The sequence below is a fragment of the Takifugu flavidus genome, chromosome 13 (genome assembly GCF_003711565.1).
Source record: "Takifugu flavidus isolate HTHZ2018 chromosome 13, ASM371156v2, whole genome shotgun sequence".
Taxonomy (NCBI): domain Eukaryota; kingdom Metazoa; phylum Chordata; class Actinopteri; order Tetraodontiformes; family Tetraodontidae; genus Takifugu; species Takifugu flavidus.
The window spans coordinates 10,543,977-10,561,147 of NC_079532.1; the positions used below are offsets into that span (position 1 = coordinate 10,543,977).

General features: G+C 49.3%; 1 protein-coding gene across 3 annotated transcripts; it reads right to left on the minus strand.

Annotated features, from left to right (window-relative positions):
- Positions 1-8,422: 8,422 nt before the first annotated feature.
- Positions 8,423-10,374, minus strand: dnajc24 (DnaJ (Hsp40) homolog, subfamily C, member 24). 3 transcript variants are annotated; one of them, XM_057052821.1, is made up of 5 exons: positions 10,254-10,374; positions 9,839-9,988; positions 9,601-9,736; positions 9,118-9,186; positions 8,423-9,047 (listed from the first exon to the last, which is right to left on the minus strand). In XM_057052821.1, the coding sequence occupies exons 2-5, from the start codon at positions 9,938-9,940 to the stop codon at positions 8,857-8,859; spliced, it is 498 nt and encodes a 165-aa protein (XP_056908801.1). In that variant the 5' UTR covers positions 9,941-9,988; positions 10,254-10,374; the 3' UTR covers positions 8,423-8,856. The 3 variants fall into 3 exon arrangements, with proteins under 3 accessions (XP_056908801.1, XP_056908802.1, XP_056908800.1); XM_057052822.1 differs by having other exon boundaries at positions 8,766-9,066; XM_057052820.1 differs by having other exon boundaries at positions 8,766-9,186.
- Positions 10,375-17,171: the final 6,797 nt, after the last annotated feature.

Genomic DNA, 17,171 nt, shown 5'->3' on the forward strand with positions numbered 1-17,171 from the left:
GATGGTGGTGATGATGATGAAGGTGGTGGTGATGATGAAGGTGGTGATGATGATGATGGTGGTGATGATGATGAAGGTGGTGATGATGGTGGTGGTGATGATGAAGAAGGTGGTTGTTGAAATAAATCTCAGACATTTATCCTGGAGTTCTTCACATCCCAACTACAAATCCCAGAATGCATTATTGAGCAAAGCAGGCTGCTCATCATGAAGTGGGAACACCTGGAAGGTCACTGAGGAAAGGAACACTGACAAAGAGAAGGGAATTTCAACACAGGGTTCCTCCCAAAGACGTCACTGGTATGAAAGAAACTTTGATTTGATGGAGATATTTGTGTGTGTTTGAATTGTTTGCTAAATTGTTTCTTTTTGTGTTAAAAGTTTTCAACCTAATTCTGATACTATACTAATGCTAATGCTAATGCTAATGCCAATGCCAATGCCAATGCAAGCCAAACAATCTTGAAAATAAAATAAAGATTGAGGTGAAACGGAAAAGTTGATCTAGCGTCCTTTGGGGGTTTATGGAAGCAGGACATTGTTGGGCAGTGGTGATGATGAAGGTGGTGATGATGATGATGAAGGTGGTGGTGATGATGAAGGTGGTGATGATGATGATGAAGGTGGTGATGATGATGATGATGAAGGTGATGGTGGTGATGATGATGATGATGATGGTGGTGATGATGATGATGAGGTGGTGGTGATGATGACGGTGAAGATGATGGTGGTGATGATAATGATGGTGGTGATGGTGATGATGATGATGAAGGTGATGATGATGATGATGAAGGTGGTGATGATGATGATGGTGATGATGATGAAGGTGGTGGTGGTGATGATGATGATAAAGGTGGTGATGATGAAGGTGATGATGATGATGATGATGAAGGTGTTGTGTGGAAACTGGACCAGGCTGATCTCCTCTCCTCTGTTCTGCTGACTCACATCGGACCAGCAGGAATTTGCTGTGTTGTTGCCTCCTGTTGGGAGCAGCATGTTCTGCTCATGTTCTGCTCACATGTTCTCCCAACAGGAGGAACTGAGGAACCGCTGGTTCTGGTGGAGGTTCCTCGGGAGCAGCATGTTCTGCTCATGTTCTGCTGCTCCTCCAGGAGGAACCGAGGAACCTCCACCAGAACCGCTGGTTCTCCGCTCCCCTGAGTGACGGATGGTTTCCCAGTGGGACGGCGTGATGGAAGGGCGAGCGTCAGCGGGAGCGCCGCTCTGCTCCGCGCACTCTTGTAAAGGAGAATTAGGGTTTTCTCCCCCAGACAAAGGCGGGGTCAGGCTGCTCTGCACATCAAATGTGAAGGTCAAACTGATCCGCGGATCTGAAAGGAAGATGGACCTGGGCCACACATCACAAAGCCGGGCCGGCCGGCCCACAGGGACAGAAAGCTTAGCCAGACTTACATCACCTTGAGCAGCTCGAGTGCTCCGTCTCTCCACGGCTTTTCTCCCTTTCTTACCTTCCACTGTGGACAATCTGCTTATGCCACAATAGGATCCCTTTAGACCACAATGCTGCTCCGCCGCCGCCACAAAGCACAACATTCTGCGCTGCTCAGCTTCAATTAGCTGTGCTCTGGTACATCTCAATACAGCCTGAGTCCGGCTTCAGGAGCATTTAAATATGGCTCAAAACATCTCAATTCTCCCTCAGTGCCTCTGAAAGCAGCTTCGGCTCCGCGTCCCCACATCTTAACACGCTTCAGCACGTCTGAAAGCAGCAGCAGCAGCAGCAGAGCAGCATCTCATCCCAGGACGTCCTCAGAGGTGCAGCCGCACCATCGGGCTGCTCCCATCCTCCATCCGGAACCAGAGGAACCGGTCACGGAATGGAGAGAATTCCAGTCAGGTGTTCATGCTGACTGGTCCTGACAGGAGTTAAACGCCGTCGCCGTCGCTACGGCAACCGTGCCGCTGTACACATCTCACCAATCGCACACATTTGAGCGGAAAAAGAGTGTGGCAGTAGTACTACTAAAGTACTACTAAGTACTACTACTACTACTGCTACAACTACAGCTAATACTGCTATTACTACTACTATTATTGCTGCTACTACTACTACTGCTAATACTGCTACTAATACTACTATTATTGCTGCTACTGCTGCTAATACTCCCACCACTACTACTCCTGCTACTACTATTATTGCTACTACTACTACTGCTAATACTGCTATTACTACTACTATTATTGCTGCTACTGCTGCTACTATTATTGCTACTGTTACGACTATGCTGCTGCTGCTACTACTACTCCCACCACTACTACTCCTGCTACTACTATTATTACTGCTACTGTTACTACTATTATTGCTGCTACTACTACTGTTACGACTATTATTGCTGCTGCTGCTACTAATACTCCTACCACTACTACTCCTGCTACTACTATTATTGCTGCTACTACTACTGTTACGACTATTATTGCTGCTGCTGCTGCTACTACTACTCCCATCACTACTACTCCTGCTACTACTATTATGCTGCTGCTGCTACTAATACTCCTACCACTACTACTCCTGCTACTACTATTATTGCTGCTACTACTACTGTTACGACTATTATTGCTGCTGCTGCTACTAATACTCCTACCACTACTACTCCTGCTACTACTATTATTGCTGCTACTACTACTGTTACGACTATTATTGCTGCTGCTGCTACTAATACTCCTACCACTACTACTCCTGCTACTACTATTATTGCTGCTGCTGCTACTGTTACGACTATGCTCCTGCTACTACTACTCCTACCACTACTACTGCTACTGTTACTACGATTATTGCTGCTACTACTACTGTAATGACTATTATTGCTGCTGCTGCTACTACTACTGCTACTGTTACTGCTATTATTGCTGCTGCTGCTGCTGTTACTGCTATTATTGCTGCTGCTGCTGCTGTTACTGCTATTATTGCTGCTGCTGCTGCTACTGCTACTGTGATGACTACTGTTATTGCTATGACTCCTATTGCTACTGCTGTTAGTGCTGCTTCATTAAATGATGTCAAAGTCCAAAAATTACTAACGGCAGTACAGTACTGTAGTATTGTAGTACCATGGTACTGTAGTATTGTAGTACCATGGTACTGTAGTATTGTAGTATCGGGGGGTGGGCCCTTAGTGTCAGTAGTTTATCTGATGGTTTGGATGTAAGAAAATGTTCCATCCAGAAATCATTAATCAATAATCGTTAAACATTCATCATTAGTTTATTGTTGGTCTGAAGGCATCTGAAATGTAAGACGTCAGTCTGTTCACTATTTTCATCTGGATTAACACACACACACACACACCTACACACACACCTACACACACTCTCACACACACCCCCACCCACATACCCACCCACCCACACACACACACCACACACACACCTACACACACACACACACACTCACTCTTAAAGCTTCATTACTGTGATGGCAGCAGCATTATCAAATTGAAGAGAAGCAGCAGAGATTAAAAATGTCAAATCTGTGAAACGATGATGATAAAAGAGAAACTGAAGCTTTGATGAGGACTAAAACTGCTCCTCCTCCACCAAAGATCCACATCTAACATCCACCCCCCCCGGCGGACCGACGCCTCTTTTTCTCTCTCGGAATGATGGAAAAAGCCCAAATGGAGTTGGGACAGACTTTGTCCCGCCAGGTGGAACCACAGCCGTCGGTACTGTGGCCAAATGAGCATCTTCTCCAGAGGTGAGGAATCAATGAGTGAGCGTGAAGAGGCGCTGCTCTAAGAGGCTTTGCTGATGTGGGGAGGAGACCCCTCACCCAGCAGGGGTCCTAAGAGGCTTTGGTCTCCCGCTGGATCTATGGACACCAGACAAAACCCCACTGCAGAAAGTTCCAGCGTCCAATCAGAGAGCAGCATCCGGGAATGGGGGGGGGAGTTCCAGGGAGGCTTAGACCCAGCTCCACACAGAGACGTGATGAAGATGATGAAGATGTCCGCCCCCCCAGATACTTAAGACTGATCCCCAACAAAAGGCTGCTGTAGGCCGAGCCCAATCGAGTGTCCCTACAAAGGGACCGGGTGACCCGAGGACCCGCCGTTGACGTGATAATTACAGCACTCTTCTCCCCTTCTGCCGTCACACATTTCCAAGTTAAATTCCCTAAAAAAAGACACGTCTGACATTTATGACAGTTTGTAGTAAGAGTACTGCAATCACAGGTGGGAGCGGGATCAGCGGGGACTGTAGTTACACACTTCTGAACACACGTTAGCTTACAACATGGTAACAAACACCAGGAATGTTGGTCTCCATCTGTCAAACACATCAGTCGTTACCATTGTTGCTAACGTTAGCATCACTGCTGAGCCCTCCCAACATTCATGTGTATTTTAGCTTGACTGAAAACTCTAAATGACTTCAAGGAATGAGTGTGAGACACACACACACACACACACACACACACACACACAACACACACACACACACACGCTCATAGTGTTGTCATCATTTAGCCGGTGAGTACAGTTGTTTTCCTGCAGACCTCTGGGGACCTGAGCTCACAAATAGACCCCGGGAGGCCGAGCTGTGTTTCAGCCTGCCACACACACACACACACACACACACACACACACACACACAACACACACACACACACACACACACCACACACACACACACACACACACACACACACGCTCATAGTGTTTGTCATCATTTAGCCGGTGAGTACAGTTGTTTTCCTGCAGACCTCTGGGGACCTGAGCTCACAAATAGACCCCGGGAGGCCGAGCTGTGTTTCAGCCTGCCACACACACACACACACACACACACACACACACACACACACACACACACACACACACACACACACACACACATTGGGAGGGCAGGAAAACAACTGTGTGTATTCCTCTCTGGGAGTAGAAATGGTTTCTGACAGCCACTCCCACCACATGGTTTCCATGACAACAGGCATGTCATAACAGTTCCCTCCCGTGGCATCGCCAGGCTACAGACAGAGGTCTAGCAGACGACGATTATCCTGTCAGGACTAATGGTCCAGACCGGAAAAAGAAAGACTTTATATTCCAGCGATCAGACCAGCACCCGCACTGGGAAGCGGTCTCTCCTGGAACAGCCCTCCGGACCGGCTGACGCCTCAACGAGACTCGCTGACAAAGTCAACCAAACCCAGAGGGGTGGACCAGGCTAGGCAGGGCAGAACCGGGCTCGCCAGGTACCGGATGGCCGTAGGAACCGCGGGTGACCGGGCGCAGCGGCTCCTGTCCTCAACTCAGACTTTGATGCCAGCGTCAACCTGACACGTATCATTGGTGTGAAATTAATCACAAAATATATTATGTTTGTGCGATATTGTGGTTTTTTACCTGCTCAGGTGTGAATCCGCCATGTCTGGCTGCACTGGCAGCAGCTGAAAAGGTTATTGGGTTCTATAAATTATAATAAAAGAATAAACCTTATAAAGCAACGTTTGTGTTGACTCGGTCGTTGACTTGGTTGTTGACTTGGTTGTTGACTCGGTCATTGATCCGGTCATTGACTTGGTCGTTGACTTGGTTGTTGACTCGGTTGTTGACTTGGTTGTTGACTTGGTTGTTGACTCTGTCATTGACTCAGTTGTTGACTCGGTCGTTGACTCTGTCATTGACCCGGTCGTTGACTTGGTTGTTGACTCGGTCGTTGACTCGGTCGTTGACTCGGTCGTTGACTTGGTTGTTGACTTGGTCGTTGACTCTGTCATTGACCCGGTTGTTGACTCGGTTGTTGACTCGGTCCAGAAATAAAACCATCAGTTCTACAGGTGAATTTACCACCTCAACGTTTTTCATGCCTGTTTGAAACAGCATCTGAAGCATGAGTCAAAGCTACCGTAGAAGGTTCTGAGGCGTGTGTGTGTGTGTGTGTGGTGTGTGTGTGTGTGTGTGTGTCCAGCTAAAGTTCCTGCCAGAGATTCAGGATTCTGGTCTCATTTGCAGATGTTTCTTCCAGCACATCTGTGGGTGTGAACCTGTGGACTGTCCCACATTCGTCCCACGTTTGTCCCACGTTTGTCCCACATTCGTCCCCCTCTAACGCTGACGTGGGGCCACACAGAGGAGCTGTGATGGACCCAGCGATGCCCCCCCCGTCCTCCCCCCCGTCCTCCAGACTGAAACTGCATAATTTAACCTCCAGCACGAGAAAATTTCCCTCTTGACGTTGTTCATTAGTAATAAGAGTTCTAAACATTTGGATTTTATTTTAAGTACACTTGAATTTATTTCAAGCCTTTATTAAAGTCTCATTAAAAATGAAAGCCTAATTCTGCCCACAGGCCACGCCCCCGGCTTTGATCTCTACTCCAGCATTTGGTGGATGTAAATGAAAGAATATTGGTCAAAAATTGCAAAAAGGAAATTTTAGGCTTTAATTTGTTGCTGTTGTTCAGGTTCAGTGGGAAAAAAATCGACCTCTTAAAATAGAATAAAATTGTTTTTGATCAACCTGGGGTCAAAAATGTTAATAAAAATGAAAATAAAAGTAACTTGGAACTCATCCGTGCAGCTTGTGAAGCTGTTAAATGGAAACAATGGTGCTGGGGGTGGTGGTGGCAGGGGGCCGGGGCAGGGGGCAGGTGGGGAGGGGCAGATTAAGCACAGAGGGCCGGGGGTAAGGAGTGGGGACCCCGGACCTGTTAGGGCCCTGTGAGCCAACACAGATTACTCACGCTTAACCTGGACTGAAGCAGCTTAGCACCATCCAGGACGCACTCGCTCTCCGCTCCCTCCTCATCTATTCAGGGGGCCGCACCCCCCCAGATACCCCGGCCCACCAGCCCCACCGGAGTCAGGGCACAAATGGCTGATCAGAACCAGAGCCATGGGAACTTCTTGGCGTCCTGTTTTGTCAGAGCCAAATGTGGGAGACACACACACACACACACACACACACCCACACCCACACACACCCACACACACTGGTTTAAATGGTGGACTGACGGGTTTTCTCGTCGCTCATCAGATGAAATGTTAACAACAAGCTAACAGCATGCTAACGACTTGATGAGCTCTGCGGGTCTCTGAGGACCTGAACGGAGGCCAATTACTGGCGACGCAGAGGGAGAAAGGCTTTGATTAAGCAGGCCTTAAACAATAATGCTTCACTTCCTGGCTCGTCAAGGTCACCTGTGGTGCGCTCACACACCCAGGTCCTCACATGAATAGAAGTCCTCCTGCTACACAGGCACCTCCAGAGCTGGATGGTGTCTGTGAACCTGCTGAGGCCTCCACGCATAAACCACGATCCGGCTCCATGGGTCTGGACCACTCAAGGCGTGAGGTCCTCCTCCTGCTCCCTGGTGGTCGATCCCGGGGTCAGAGGTGAAGCAGGTGCTGGTCGTCCAGGTCATTTGAGGGCCACCTTCGGATCCCTGCTGGTTCTGGCTGATACGCGACTTATTTCTTGGGCTAAGGTGAGGCGTGGCTAGCATTAGCTTAGCAACCTAACCTGTTCGACCCCATCTGCCACATCCGCATGTGTGTTCTGTTCACCAGAGGTGATATTTTACCCTGACACACACTCGTAGCGAGGGCGGTCGCTGCAGCCAGGACCTGGTCCTCCCGGTCCACGACCCGTGACGCCGTGGCTCACTGGAGACTGATAGAAATGACTCCATCACGCCAGTCAGAGACAATGAGGGTGGTGCAGACCCCGCCCCCAACGCTGCTGCTGTCTAACGAGGACGGTTCCTCTTCTAATCAGGTGTTGATTGAATTAGCAGGGTGGTAAATTTGACAGGGTGAGGACGGGGGGGGGGGGGGGGGGGGGGAGAAACCCGTCTAAAGCGCCGTAACCGTGCGGCCGTCTGCCCGTGTCTCACTTTGTTCTACCAACCCTTCATTTGTACATCAGCTGTCACTCGGGCGAACGCCGCCCCCCCCCCACCCCCATCTGACCGTCAGATGGGCTCCAATAAAACAGCCGACATCAACCCGTCAAACACAGACATTCTTCTACAGCTCCTCTCGGTGGCGGGGGGCCGGACAGACGCACGGACGCTAATGGAGGGAGATGATTGTCGCGGGGAGATTGCGTGACCTTTGCAGCCGGAGCAGAGTCGTTAGCAGCTTTCATCTCTTTGTGCCGCGCAGCCCCACACAGGCCAGATTAGCTCTGTCGTTTAGAGGGACGGGGCTGGGGGGGCAGGCGGGTGATGGGGGGGTCAGGACCTCCAGCCACTCCCGCAGCCGCGGCTCGCCAACACAGGACGGAGACACAGGATACGTACGGAGGTTCTTCATACCGCTAATAAAAGAGCCGACTGGCTTAAAAGGAGTCGCTAATTTGCTTCTGACGATCTATATTTCTATTTATTTTGTCTGAGGTCTTTGTGTCGTTTCCATTTTCTGCTGGTTCTTCGTGAATCGACGCAAGAAAACAAGAATAAATGGCAAAAAATATTTATTTTCTTCTCATCACAGAGCAGCAGAAGCAGGAACCCCCGTTCAGTCAAGGTCAAAGGTCAAAGCGGCGCGCCGCTCCGCCCAGGCCTCTTTAGGCCAATCTGGTAAAGTTGCTTTTTTTTGTGCGCCGTCTGCTTGATGAGCATCAGGTAACCCCGGAGCAGCGAGGAGGCAGGTCCAGACACGTAAGCAGGACCCCAGAGTGCACGGCTGCCCTTCGTCCCGCCTGCGCAAAACCTCCCGTCTCCAGGGAGCAGCAGCAGCTGCGCCGGCGGCACGTTTCCTCGCAACAATCCCCCTTTTCCACCCGATTCTGGTGACAATGATTCCAGGACCCTTCCTCGTTTCAGCCCCCCCCGGCTGTTGGTTACCATGTTCTTCAGGGTTCTTCCCGATGGTGACAGATCCCTTATCGTTAGGAGACGGGAGGCTTTTTCTGTGTTGTGACAAACACACTGAGGGAACACGTGTCACAGCAGACCACCATCCCTCCCTGCCCCCCCCCCTCCGCCTCCTCCTCCTCCTCCTCGTGGGCCATCTTCATCTCCTCCTCCGACATGCTGAAGGCTCCTCCACAGCGGCAGCTGTGTGCAAACGCACCGTTGTCTGGAAAAACACGATGATTCTGCAGAAGTTAATGGGAAGAGGTGAAGCGTGAGTGCTGAGGAGCCGCTACCTTCATCCCAGCTCATGTCCTCCAGACCGACGGTCCGATCTACTGGCCAATCCTGCGTCAGCTCCTGCGCTGGAGAACAATCACTGTCATCAGAACGGTCCAAACAGGGGAACCGTGACCGGACCCTTCTGGAGCTGCTGCAACCATCAGCATTTCCAAAAGTTGAGTCCCACTTAAATCATCATCTAACGGATCTGAAGACTCTTAAAACCTTACAGTTGACTCGCCCTTCATGACCATTGAGAACTGAACCGGTTAATTAGTCCATTCGGATCTTTCTGACAGCTTCAAGGGAAAAGATTGAACTGTCAATCTTCTTCCACGTTTGGCACGTGGATCCTTCAGAACCATCAACCATGCTGAGCTACATGTCCACAGAACAGTTCATTTCTGTCCGATTTGGGACAAAAAAAGACCGAAAACACCCGTTCAGCTAAACGGGCCCTAGAAATGGACCGGTCCCGCTCTGTCCTTGTGGCCTACCTCTGAGCTTCAGGTCATACTGCCTCCTGCTTGCCTGGTCCTTTAAGATCCTCCAGGCTGCATCTATTTCCAGAAACTTCTTCAGAGCAGCGTCCGCTTCTTCAGGGGTGTCCCCTCTGAACCGATCCGGGTGGTACTGAATACAAACACGCACATGGGTCACGTCTCACAGGACACTTTTGGGTTGCACCTCCCACCGTCGTGGCTCAGGTGAGCACGCAGACACGTGTGTGTTCACCTGTAAAGCCAGCTGCTGGTACTTGTGTTTGATGTGCTGCACCGAGTCACCGGAAGTAGCTCCGAGGACTCTGTACAGGTCCGTGTGCTCGGTCTCACCCATCCCTGAACACACATCCAGGTCCACGAACACAAACCTTCCTGGAATATTCTGGAATCAAACAGGATCCTCAATGGAACACCATCACCTCATACAAATTAACATAAAAGACACACGCAGGTTCTGCAGTTTGATCAGCTATTTACTGACTGAGTGATACGCACGTAATTAGAAGCATCCAACGGATCCGGTACGAATCAAAATCACAACTACAGATACTTAAAAAATCGCTGAAACTTGAAACTTTAAGAAGCTCGGAAGGCATTAGAATAACAAAAACATTAATCATGCTGTTTATGATGAGATTTTAATGTACCTTAAGACGTTTCCTGTCTCCCACCAGCGGACATGCTGTTCAACCGTGTTACGAGTCCCCTTCAAACGGGCTTTCGTTCCGCCTGAAAAACATTCCGGCGGACGAGTATACGGTATATTTTCTTTAACTTGATTTTTAAATTTTTGTATTCTCAAAAATGAAATCCGATATTTTCCACAGATTTCTGTAAAAAATTCTGTAAAATATTGTTTTGCGGGTGGGGGCTCACTGTTGGTGACTAAATAAGTTCAAACCATACAAAGAATCATCTTTATATTTAGTAGTATTTACACATGAGTTTTTTTCTTTGTTTTTGATAATGAGATGTGTATAAGAAATGTATTTAAACTGATAATAAAATGGTGTCCAATTTGTCAGCAGAGATTAAAGAGTCGTGATAAGTTCTAATACTTTTGTCACTGACGGCGTTCATTTCAAAAGTGACATGTCAGCCGTAACTACTGTTGATGTTGACATTGATTTTCAATAAAACATAAAGCAGCAACAGGTGGGCGACGTGCAGGCGAGCAAGGACGATCTGAGCGGCAGTGAACTGGGAGCAGCAAAAACAGGAAAACGGGACAATGGTGAGACAGGCGAGACGAGACAGAACTGTGCTGCTCTTGAACGCTGCACATCCAATTAACCCGAGCAGCTGCAGGTGAGACAGGTGAGACAGTGAGACAGGTGAGACAGGTGACGCCTCGGACCTGAACAAAATCCACTGAGTCACAGCAGAGATGGAGGAGAAGTAGAAAACTGAGGCTGCAGTCGGCCCAGGTAACATTTATGTGATCATTAGAGGGTCGTCTAATTATTAGGGTTTGTAGATACATAACATCCTATTTCTGCTCCTCTCCTCTCCTCTCCTCTCCCTCCTCTCCTCTCCTCCATGTCGGCTGTCATGGTTGGATGTCACTGTCATGGTTGGATGTCGCTGTCATGGTTGGATGTTGCTGTCATGGTTGAATGTCATGGTTGGATGTCATGGTTGGATGTCGGCTGTCATGGTTGGATGTCATGGTTGGATGTCAGCTGTCATGGTTGGATGTCGGCTGTCATGGTTTGGATTCACTGTCATGGTTGGATGTTGCTGTCATGGTTGAATGTCAGCTGTCATGGTTGGATGTCTGCTGTCATGTCGGGTGTCATGATTGGATGGTGGCTGTCATGGTTGGATGTCAGCTGTAATGTCGGCTGTCATGATTGGATGTCGGCTGTCATGGTTGGATGTCTGCTGTCATGGTTGGATGTCTGCTGTCATGGTTGGATGTCTGCTGTCATGGTTGATGTCTGTTGTCATGGTTGGATGTCATGGTTGGATGTCTGCTGTCATGTTGGATGTCTGCTGTCATGGTTGGATGTCGGCTGTCATGGTTGGATGTCGTGGTTGGATGTCATGGTTGGATGTCATGGTTGGATGTCATGGTTGGATGTCGGCTGTCATGATTGGGTGGCGGCTGTCATGGTTGGATGTCTGCTGTCATGTTGGATGTCGTGGTTGGATGTCATGGTTGGATGTCTGCTGTCATGGTTGGATGTCGGCTGTCATGTTGGATGTCTGCTGTCATGGTTGGATGTCTGCTGTCATGGTTGATGTCTGTTGTCATGGTTGGATGTCCGCTGTCATGTTGGATGTCTGCTGTCATGGTTGGATGTCGTGGTGGATGTCATGGTTGGATGTCATGGTTGGATGCTGGTGAACAGCTTCACACCTGAACTGGGCGTGCTGGGAAAGAGCAGCTGAGATGCTGGTGAACGTGTGGGGACCATGTTGTTAATTGAAACGGGGGAAAGGTGAGAGGGTGACACCTTTGTGAGCAGACTTCCTGTCTGTCACTCACTTATGGCTCTTTAACGAGGTCACAGTGGGACGAGGGGAGGCGTCAGGCGGCTGCAGCATTGTGCACTTCATTACGCATTTATTTTAGGCTAATTAGGGCTCAATTAGTTGAGTGGCAAAATAATTCACTGTCAAACCTGTAACGGTGTTTCTGCTTCAGCGTCTCTTCAGGCTCCTGAAGGAAGCCGGCACGAGTGGCCACGACTGGCTCCAGCCACACGTGGTGGCGTATTTACACAGGTGACTGATGCTGCCAGAGGTGACCACCACCAGAGGTGACCACCGCCAGAGGTGACCACCGCCAGAGGTGACGCACCACCAGAGGTGACCACCGCCAGAGGTGACGCACCACCAGAGGTGACGCACCACCAGAGGTGACCACCACCAGAGGTGACCACCACCAGAGGTGACGCGCCACCAGAGGTGACGCGCCACCAGAGGTGACGCACCACCAGAGGTGACCCGCCACCAGAGGTGACCCGCCACCAGAGGTGACCTCCACCAGAGGTGACCACCACCAGAGGTGACCACCACCAGAGGTGACCATCACCAGAGGTGACCATCACCAGAGGTGACCCGCCACCAGAGGTGACCTCCACCAGAGGTGACCCCACCAGAGGTGACCACCACCAGAGGTGACCATCACCAGAGGTGACCATCACCAGAGGTGACCACCACCAGAGGTGACCACCACCAGAGGTGACGCACCACCAGAGGTGACCATCACCAGAGGTGACCCGCCACCAGAGGTGACCTCCACCAGAGGTGACCACCACCAGAGGTGACCTCCACCAGAGGTGACGCACCACCAGAGGTGACCACCACCAGAGCGTCTCCATCTCATCCAGGTTTCCAGTAAACTGGTCAGTGACTCTTTAAGGGATGAATCCAACCTGGATGGATGAGAAGCTCCATGGATCCAGTTTGTTAATGTGGACGCCAGTAATGAGAGTGTGTGTGTGTGTGTGTGTGTGTGTGTGTGTGTGTGGTGGTTAGGGGGTGGGGGTGGGGGGGGGCACTTTTAGATATCGAGCAGCTGTTCATTAGAAATGTGTGAGGCAGACAAACATTTTTGATGATAACAATTTTTGGCTCATTAAAGACACAAAAGAGGTCACACACACACACACACACACAACACACACACACACACACACACACACACACGCACACACGCAGGTACACTTAAACCTGCAGGTGTTTGTCAGAAGGTGTTAAATAATAATCAGCCACAACTGAAGACGGACAAAACTTCTCATTAACCGCAGCAACTGTTGCCTCTGAGTCAACAGGTTCTGCTGGACGTTCTCCACTTCCTGTCCCATCACCTGAGTCGGTCAGGTGACCTCAGGTGATGGGCCCCTTTTCTCTGTCCTCCTCCCATCCACAGGAAGTTGTCGGCAGGCCCTCTTTTGACGTAACACGTCTCAGCCGCCCGTCTGGGTCATTTCAGGACCCCCGTGTCTGCAGACGGGCCACAGTCCAATGGTCCTGAGGCCCCCGGAGGTGTGTGTGGGGGTCCAGGGTCCAGGGTCCAGGAGCTGGAGCCGGGCCTCCATCAGCAGATGTCCTCACAATGATAGAACAACACGCGTGTTCATCCTGGCATGAACGCGCCTTTGTGTTATTCTCCGTCGCGTGTGAGCTGGAGCAGAAACGTGTGTCATGTGTTCATGTGCTGTAAATTAATTCCGTGTGTGCGCGCTGACGCGTGCGCTGACACGTGCGCTGACACGTGCGCTGCGTTAATCGCACGTGTGTGTGTGTGAACTGAAAGAGCGACAAGGTGAAAAGTTAAAGAAGCACCAACCCGGGTCTGGTTCTGATAAATCCAGATCTGAGGGTTTTGTTACGATCCACGAGTGTTGTTGACGAGTTCAGAACCAACGGACCGTAAACCGAGTCCAGAACCAGTCTCCTATTGGACCCTTTGTCCCCGCGCCTCCTGCAACTGCCAATTTTCTCCTCAGGTGTGTCATCAGACTCCAGACAGCCAATAAAAGTTGGCGTCCAACTTTGTAATTAGTCCTCCGATTTCAGAAGATGACATCGACTGCGCGACCCGCCGCCGCTGACACGCCATCAATTTGTGCCGCCGAGCGCATCACGACTCCTCCACAGTCCCCATCGCGTCTATTTTAAGGCGTCAGAACATTAAAATACGCCCGTGTTATTATGGCGTTACAGGTTTGTGTTTTTGGTTTTAATTGTGCTCATTTATCTACGTTAATGTAGTGTATCAACGCGCAGTAATAACACGTATCCTGCCTCACTATTACCTGTATTTGTGGTTCCGGCTGTAGAAATAGTTCTTCTAGTTCTAAAGGTTAGCGTCAAACAAGCGCTCCTCTCTGCTGATGCTATGCTAGCAACGTTAGCAGGAGATCCAAGGAGGTTCTCTGGTTCTCCCAGAGTTCGGTCAAACCCGCCGCCATCGTTTCAGCCAGGTCGGAGCAGGAGGTTCTGGAGGAGTCGGCGTTCCGATTCTGCAACACTGGAGAGGGAACCCGGGTCAGCGCACCGCGTGGAGGTGGTGCACAAGGGGGGGCAGAAGGTCGCTGGTGGTCATGCAGCTTGATCCTGGTCCCGAGATCACTTTTATTTGGATCATCATTTATCCAGGTTTTATTCCGGTTTCATGTAAACACGTCGGAAACTCTGCTTGGAATTATTGAGGTCACACACACACACACACACACACACACACACACACACACACACTATACTGTGGTTATTAATGGCTATGAAATGTGTGTGTTATTGCTGTGTTGTTTGTATTCGTGGTGTCTGTGTTGAGCTTCACACACACACACACGTGACAGCTGCAAACAAAGTTTTTCATTAATCGTCTCAACACATTAGTGAAACGAGAGACGAGACAGAAACAGTGAACCAAGAAATAAATGACTGATGTGTGTGTGTGTGTGTGTGTGTGTGTGCGTGCGTGTGTGAAAAAGTCCTGTGTTTAAAAATAAACCATGAAAGTTGAACCAAAGATATTATAATAATATGTTCACAGCTTTGAAGGTGAAAATGAGAGCATCTGCTACTCTTTAACACACACACACACACACACACGCGCACACACACACACACACACACACACACACACACACACACACACACACACACACACACACACACACACACACACACACACACGCACGCACGAGAGAAACTGGTTTCCTTTTGTTAAACTGGTTACTCGGGCCCTGACCAAAGCCACCCGTCCTCCCAGACTCCAACAGGACCAGAACCCTGTGATGTCTCTCTGGGAGGGTTCAGGACCTCTCAGGTGCCCCATTCCTGCCCCGTTCCTGCTCCGTTCCTGCTCCGTTTCTGCCTGTTGCTGCTTCCATGTTGCTGCTTTTATGTTGCTGCTTCCGTGTTGCTGCTTCCGTGTTGCTGCTTCCGTGTTGTTGCTTCCGTGTTGCTGCTTCCGTGTTGCTGCTTCCGTGTTGCTGCTTCCATGTTGCTACTTCCATGTTGCTGCTTCCATGTTGCTGCTTCCATGTTGCTGCTTCCATGTTGCTGCTTCCATGTTGCTACTACCATGTTGCTACTACCATGTTGCTGCTTCCATGTTGCTGCTTCCATGTTGCTGCTTCCGTGTTGCTGCTTTTATGTTGCTCTAAGATATAAAACAGTGAACTTATTTTATCTTCCCTCTGCTGCAAAAGAAAGTGAAAGAACTCCCCAAAGTGGAGCAAAAGTTGCCTGAAAGGAAGAAGAGGAGGGAGGAGGAGGGAGGAGGAGACGAGGAGACGAGGAGACGAGGAGGGAGGAGGAGACGTGATAATTGTCAGAGAGCTGCTAATAGTGTGTGTGATGTTGGTATTGATCAGTCTCCCAGAGACAGAGGTGGGACGTGACCCGGTGACCTGGCACTGCAGCTGATCGAAAACTAATTCCCTCCCTCCATCATCATCATCATCATCATCATCGCCATCATCATCATCATCATCGCCATCATCATCATCATCACTGACATCACCCTCGTTTACAGAAGCTCTTATTTTATCAGTTTTGCTTCATCTTTGAAGCTTTGACAAAAACCGTCGACGCTCCTGTCATAAAGCTTGTGTGTGTGTGTGTGTGTGTGTGGTGTGTGTGTGTGTGTGTGTATATGTGTGTGTGTGTGTGTGTGTGTATGTGTGTGTGTGTGTAGGGGGGGTCAGAAGAAAGAATGTGATGTGAAAATGATGACAAGAGGCTGAAAACCTTCAATGCTTCAATCAATAGATATGATGAACTGTTTGAATGGTGTGGGAACACACTCACGCACACGCACACACACACACACACGCACACGCACGCACACACACACACACACACACACACACACACTCTCTCTCTCTCTCTCTCTCTCTCTCTCCTGTTTCCTGTGTTTATTTCGTTATTCTGTTTCTGTTTAATTTAACAGAAAATGTCTTGAATGAGAAGCATATTTTTTAACATTTGGGATTATAAAAACAAACTCATCCTTTTGTATAAAATTGTGATGTAAATTTGTCTTCAATCTCTTCTACATTAAATCAGCCGTAACAGAAGCCTTTTCGTGTTCGGGATCGACCTGCCGACAGGTCAAAGGTCATGGTGTTTGACTGACGCGTGTTGATCAAGCCACGCTGCCCTCGCTCACAGCGCCCCCCGCTGGTCACCAGGCGCCACCGCAGCTTTGAGGCCGTTCAGACCTCATTTCTTTAAACTTTCTCAATTTTTTATCTGCTGATTCTACTGCAGGTGGAGAAAAAAACAAGAATAAAATCCCACATCTCTCTTTCATCACCTGTGATGCCAACATGCTCCCAGCTTTGCTTTTTAGTCGTTTGAATTAAATAAGGTATTGGCGTATTTACGGTATTATTGTGTTTGTGTTTAATGTAAATTGTGCTCTTTTTTTAGTTGAATCATCTCAGAAATCTCAACATTTCATTAAAAAAACAGCAGGTAGTTTTAGTTTTGTCCGCACGGGGGCAGCAGAGCTCTGTAGCTGCGCGACCTCCCGCTGTGACTGGTGCTGATTCCGAAATGAACGAATGAATTAATCAGCTTTTTATTGGTTTAATGCGGAT